This window comes from Arachis ipaensis, chromosome B08, assembly GCF_000816755.2.
Source record: "Arachis ipaensis cultivar K30076 chromosome B08, Araip1.1, whole genome shotgun sequence".
In the NCBI taxonomy this organism is placed as follows: Eukaryota; Viridiplantae; Streptophyta; class Magnoliopsida; order Fabales; family Fabaceae; genus Arachis; species Arachis ipaensis.
In genome coordinates, this window is record NC_029792.2 from 385,486 (window position 1) to 392,150 (window position 6,665).

The 6,665-nt window shown below is 36.6% G+C and overlaps 1 protein-coding gene across 1 annotated transcript; it reads right to left on the reverse strand.

Moving 5' to 3' along the window:
- On the reverse strand, positions 4,338–6,327 carry LOC107614490 (methyltransferase-like protein 22). Its single transcript, XM_016316686.2, has 7 exons — positions 6,048–6,327; positions 5,855–5,957; positions 5,653–5,703; positions 5,382–5,535; positions 5,078–5,216; positions 4,854–4,959; positions 4,338–4,750 (listed from the first exon to the last, which is right to left on the reverse strand). The coding sequence occupies exons 1-7, from the start codon at positions 6,294–6,296 to the stop codon at positions 4,581–4,583; spliced, it is 972 nt and encodes a 323-aa protein (XP_016172172.1). The 5' UTR covers positions 6,297–6,327; the 3' UTR covers positions 4,338–4,580.

Below are 6,665 nucleotides of genomic sequence, written 5' to 3' on the forward strand. Positions count from 1 at the left end.
CCTACCGGGAGGGAGGAGGTTCCGGGAGCGGCACCGCCGGCGTGGGGGAGGTCGGTGAGGTGGGGATTCTGGACCTCGCCGTGGGCAAAGTCGCTGAGGGCGGCGCCGGCGTTCTTGAGGGAGGTGGCGTAGGAGGAGTGTGCGGCGGCGAAGGCGTTGCGGGTGGAGACGGCATCCTTCATGAAGTGCTTGCGGTCTTTGCAGCGTGCCACCGCCTCCTCGTTCTCGATCTTGGATTGGTTGCAACCCATCTTCCTCAATTATCCAAAGCTCGGTCCTTTACTTGCTTCGGATCATGAAGGATCCAGAAGAACAATTGGCCTCACCCAGAGAAAGTTGCTTTTTGAAAAAAACTGAAACTTGGGAAAAGGGAATTTTGGAGAAGGAAGAAAATGTGAGTTGGTGAGAGAGTATGAGAATGAATAATTGAGTTTGAGTGAGTGTGATGAGCTGGAGAGAGTAGATAGCTGAGTGTAGAGACAAGAAATCAAAGTCAATTAAGATTTGGCGGAGAAATAAACTTACTCATTACTCATTCCTAGTCTTTTTGTTTTGTTGAAGTATATACAATATACATTGACTATAGAGTAGTAATGTATGGGAGTGATATGGAAACTAGGGGAGTAGTGCTGACTGAATACTTGGGATTAGGGGATACGAATTCCTGATTACTCGTTAATTAATTAATTAATTAATCGGAATTCACACAATGACCTTGTAAAATGGGATTTACATCTCACACCTTAACTATAGATTAAAACGATCAATTTCAAAGTTTTTTACTACTACTAATTATACTTGTTTTAGTTTTTAACATCTATTACATAAATATGGGAGGTGCAGTCTATTATTCACGTTGTTTAAATTTTTCGTAGTCTACCTAATAGAATTGTAAATATATGGCTACAGTTACTTTCTTTCCTTAAAATCTTGTTTCTTCTTTATTCTAATAAATTCTCCTTTGTTTCTTTGTAAAATCTAAGAATTATGCTAACGCTATGCTTCACAGATACTAATATTGAGCAAAATACAACTACTTTTGAGAAAAGCGATTCTACTTTCTACGTGGTTGGTGATTGATTATCACAAATTCGGAATCATGATGGAAACTTACCTTACATGCCTATGGCAAATTGGCCTTTTTTAAACCATTTCTTTAATTGGTTAAAACTCAACGACCGATTAAGATTATGGCATCGTTGTCACTAGCTGTCAGACTTGATACTTTTCATGCATCACTCACTGTTTTAACTTAGTAAATTCATACCAATCCAAAAGATGAATTGGATGATGTTAATCGTTAAGATACATAAACAACAATGGTAAGAGATTACAGAATGGATCTGGAATTTTCAGTAGAGGTGAGTATTATATTAATGGGAGTTAGAATTAGTGGATCAGTTACATGAAATTTTAAGCTATTACATGATAAGTAAGATAGAGTTGTTTGGAAGTTTGACAAGAAAGATATTTTTTCAACTAACTCTTTTGTACAGGTAATGCAGTCAGAGTCTCTCCTGGAGGAAGTCACCAGCTACAGTTTCACCAGAACCATTTGAAAAGGTTTGGTACCACTATGAGTGGAGTTATTCATTTGGTTTACTTTGGTAGGGAGAGTGAATACCAAAAAAAGATTGCATAGACTGGAAATTATTGGACATGGTGATAACATATGCGTTATGTGTAAAAAAGATGTTGAATATATACATCACTTGTTCCTGTGGTGTGAGTTTGCTTGGCAGGTGTGGTGTCGATGGTTATCTGACTTTGGGAGATTGTGGTCTATTCCGAGCTCACTAAAGGATCATTTTGAGAGTTGGACAGGTGTTGCTAGCAGGAAAGGAGACCGCAACAAGTGGCTCATAGGTTTTTTTTCAGTGATTTGGAACATTTGGCTAGAGAGGAACCGGCGGTTGTTCAATAACACGGAAAGAGGTACAGATGAGGTGTTCCATATGTCTGTAATCTGTTATAGAGAATGGTGTAGTTTGGATCCCTTCTGTTGTTGATGGCAATACCAGAGATAACATTAGGGACAGTTTTCTGTTCTTTATCTTTTCAGGTTCCTTGTTTGTTATTTTCTTTTCCACTCCACGATCTGTGTTGAACTCCCTTGTAACTGAGGCTTCATGTTTAGGTCCGCAATATTTGATCTGCCAAATCTCAACTTCATGTCCTCTTTCATACTCTCTAACATATTGTGGAATTTGAGACATGTCCTCTTTCATACGTTTAGGTAAGATGAAAATGTATGCAAAGAATGCCAATTGTTTTATGGACTTGTTTGTATTTGTCAGCAAACAAATGGTGGATATGGCTTATCGTTGGGGTTGGAGCAGCATTTGCAAATTGCAATAACACGTTTTATCCTCTGCTTATGTTGTGTCTCAAGGAGAAAAGATAAATCACAAGGTAGTTTCAACTTCCAAGTTCCGACATAATTAATAATTTAAAACATAGTATTATCAATTACTGTGATTCTCTAATTACATGTTATTATCATTCTTTTCATATCAATAATAGTGGATGGAAAATTGGACAAAAAGATATCATTTACTGAATCCAATGGAGTGGTTCCAAACAAAACAGAAAACATCAAAGTAGAAGAAAGGAGAAGTAATGAGGTGAAAGTATTCAGTTTTGAAAGCAACATTGCAGCCTCAAACAATTTCTCATCCATTAATAAGGTGGGAGAGGGTGATTTTGGTCCTGTTTATAAGGTATGTTGGGAGTCCTAACACAATTGTACTTATTAATGTGTGTTCCATGCATATTTACATCAACTCATTTCTGTTTTGTTGTGTGTACAAGATTGTGCAGTAGACAAACCAACTATGGAAGATGTTTTTTGTTTCCTCTCTAATGAAGTCTTTTTTTTTTTAAACATTTTATATCAAATCATGAAGTATTGTTAATTTGATCGATTCTTGAGAGTGAAAATATAGAAAAAGTCATAAGAGTAACAAAAGGTAAAGAGAGATGGAATTCAATAAAAGCCATATAAAAAACTATATTTGAACTAACTAAAGGTCTAAAGCTGATCCTATTTATCCGATCTCGATCTCGATCTCGTTCGGCCACTCCCTGGACGCAGTGGGAGGCAGCCAGCTAAGAACATTGAATAGATTACCGCACAGAAAGCCATCACAGCACAAGCAATGACTTCAAAGGGATGAGCGACTGGTTCAGTCGTAGCAACTACTGCGTGAGAAGCAGCTGCTAATCGCACACCGGTACACGTTGCATATATGGCATGCAACAAGGATATAACAGGAATAATGTATGTGATATAATCTAACAAACGCTGCTTGGGAACAATCGTTCTATGTTCGAATTCATCATGAGGAACCACATGGAAACTGGAAATCATCAAGGCACTGGCAAAGAAGTTCATAATTGAGTAGCCGGTTAGTTTGGCAGTGAAAGAGACTGTTGGTGGTTCAAGTGCGGCCACAGCAATCAGAGTGGCAAAGGAAATTGAAACGAAGAATGAGAAACTAGCTCTCGCAATCACAGAAAAGCTGAGTCTGGGGATTTGTAAAAATTGCATCGTGTCGATGGTCACTGGGAAGACGACGATAGCATGGAGAATATAAACGACACAGATCATCCATAGAATGGAAGATGGTGGTGATACTGCATATGCTGTCTTGTGGAGCCATAGCCACCAACAAGTCCCTAAGCTAATAATGGCAATCAACAGGAACAAATGAATGGAGTGCATAAGGGGACGCCATCGCCAATCCCATGCCATGATAACTAGCTAGCTAGCTAACAAGAGAATCACTGTATATATATATATATATTGGTCAAAAGAGAAAAAATGATTAAACTATGTAAAGTAGAACTGCTTTTTTGCACTATAAACTAATTTGATTTGATTTTATTTTCAAATTCTATCTAATCTAAATTATGATTAAAAATTAATTAATTAATAATTAATCGGAATTCACACAATGACCTTGTAAAATAAGACTCACATCTCACACCTTAACTATAGGTTAAAATTATCAATTTTAAAATTTTTTACTACTAGTAATTATACTTGTTAGCTAAACCCTTAGTTTTTAACATCTATCACATAAATATATGTACAGTATTATTTATTACGTAAATATATGGCTACAATTACTTTCTTTCTTTAAAATCTTGTTTCTTCTTTATTCTAATAAATTCTCCTTTGTTTCTTTGTAAAATCTAAGAATTATGCTAACGCTATGCTTCACAGATACTAATATTGAGCAAAATACAACTCCTCTTGAGAAAAGCGATTCTACTTTCTACATGGTTGGTGACTCATTATCACAAATTCGGAATCATGATGGAAAATTGGAAACTTACCTTACATGCCTATGGCAATAAATTGGTCTTTTTTAAACCGTTTCTTTAATTGGTTAAAACTCAACGACCGATTGAGATTATGGCATCGTTGTCACTAGCTGTCAGACTTGGTACTTTCCATGCACCACTCACTGTCTTAACTTAGTAAATTCATTCCTATCGGAAAAATGAATTGGATGATGTTAATCGTTAAGATACATAAACAACAATGGTAAGAGATTTCTTTCTACTTGAAAATTTTAACCCCGGGTAACTGAGGCTTCATGTTTAGGTCCGCAATATTTGATCTGCCAAATCTCAACTTCATGTCCTCTTTCATACTCTCTAACATATTGTGGAATTTGAGACATGTCTATCAGCTTCCCAACAAAGTTACTCATGCTTACAGAGTCAAGGCCTTCTTCATTTTCTGCAATAAATCGTGTGCATTAAGCATTGCATAAACTCAGTAATTACATCAGCTTAAAACTTAAAGTGCATTAAAAAAAATATGGATTCCACTATGAGCTTACCATCCTCATTCTTGAAGTAGTTTCGAAAATGTGAATATCCATTTGCAACTATGTCAAGGTCAGAAAGACTGAAGTTGTAGCGCTTTTCCAATGCCAAGTATAACACCTAAATAATAGATGGAGCAAGTCAAGCAATTTGAAACCCTTGACATGTGAAATCCCTCAAACTCAAAAATGGGGCCAATCAAACAGAATTTGCATATAGAATCAGTAAGAACATATACCTTTTTTGAGCCCTTTGACATTAATCCCTCTACGGTGCTGAAGAATGCGTCGGTAAGGTCATCACTGTAAATAACATCAGCTGCCACCAACAAAGTAGCATTCTCTGCATCTTCAATCTCGCCGGATGTCCAAGAATAACTGCATGATGAAGCCATAAAGTGACTGTGATGTGCATTTGATATGTAATTGATCTAAAGTTAGTTATGTTCATCCAAGGTATCCTTAACCAAAGGAAAAATATTGAAAAACATATAGAGACTCATAGTTGCCTGGAAACTAATTCATTAAAATAAAAAACTTTACCTTGGTGTGCAAGGATCCTCTCCTATTCTTGGTTGTGGAGGCCAGCAATTAAACCAATCAAGTTCTCGTACATGAATTCCAGCTTGACAATTCAATAATCCAAAATTAAGCTCAACATTCTTTGCACAGTTTTCAAGAATTTCATTACCCCGGTCTGAAAGATGCAATTACACAAGACAATCAAACTTAAGATTACAAGAATTTCAACCAAATTAAGGAAATAAACAACATACATGCATGGATGGCACCAAAGTAAAAGAAGGCACATTACCTGTTAGGAACACTGCATTTGCAACACGTGCAAGTAATAAACCCACCAAACCTGGAAAAGGATTTGAAAGCTTGAAATCATAAACATAAAACATCACATACATAATCAAGTAGTCATAGCTTTCATTCAGGGTTTATAATTGCAAAATCATATAAAAAAGGAGCCTAATTGGGAAAGTCAAGAAGAGAATTAGTGAAAATACCAGTTCCAGCACCAAGTTCCAATGCAACAACTCCACGGAATTCAGATGAACATAATGCTTTATGCAATATGAAGTCAGATAATACCAATTCAGCTCTCCATACCTGAAAAACAAAATAATAAATTATAAAACAAGAAAAAGGAAAAAGGATAAAAATGAAGCTAGTATTAACTATAAAGTAATTAGTGTTTACCTGGAGACCAACATTGGGAATTGAAGAAGTGATATTATGGCGGATTCTGATTCTCACAGTGCTGCTTCTACGAAGAAGGAGGTCACCATCATCATCAAATTGCAGACTCTCACATGCCACTGATTCTTCTTCTTTGCGCTGTGGAAACGGAACAAGACGAACGGTGAATGTTGAAATATGAGGATCTGAGAGACCAGGTGGGCATCCTAAGTGGACCTCGCTCATCACGTGCTCCTCCTCCATCTCCATTCTTCTACAACCAGTCCACCGCGCTAACTTGCCTCCGCATAAGATGGTGTCTTTTGGGCCGATCCATTTTCATTTTGGGCCGTAACGGACCGGCCCAATGACTTTGAAGGAGTATGCCTATTCTCAAGGAATACCCGCACTCGATTCTAATCACTACTCATGCTTTTAATTAGTCACTCTAACTTCTAAATTACTACAATGTTTTCTAATTATTGCATTCATCAACAATTCACAGTGTGATGTACACCCGAGTATATGTGTATAATTGTCCAATCTATAACTAATGAATTATTGAATTCACTCATCTATCTAAACAAATATAAGGATTAATTTGAATTGCCTTTTTAAAAATATATTTTCTTTTAAATT

Coding starts and splice junctions, on each gene's coding strand:
- LOC107614490 (XM_016316686.2), bottom strand. CDS start 6,296: ATGGAGATGGAGGAGGAGCACGTGATGAGCGAGGTCCACTTAGGATGC. Junction 4,960..5,077: donor TGTCAAAGGGCTCAAAAAAG/GTATATGTTCTT, acceptor TCTATTATTTAG/GTGTTATACTTGGCATTGGA. Junction 4,751..4,853: donor CTACTTCAAGAATGAGGATG/GTAAGCTCATAG, acceptor GATTTATTGCAG/AAAATGAAGAAGGCCTTGAC.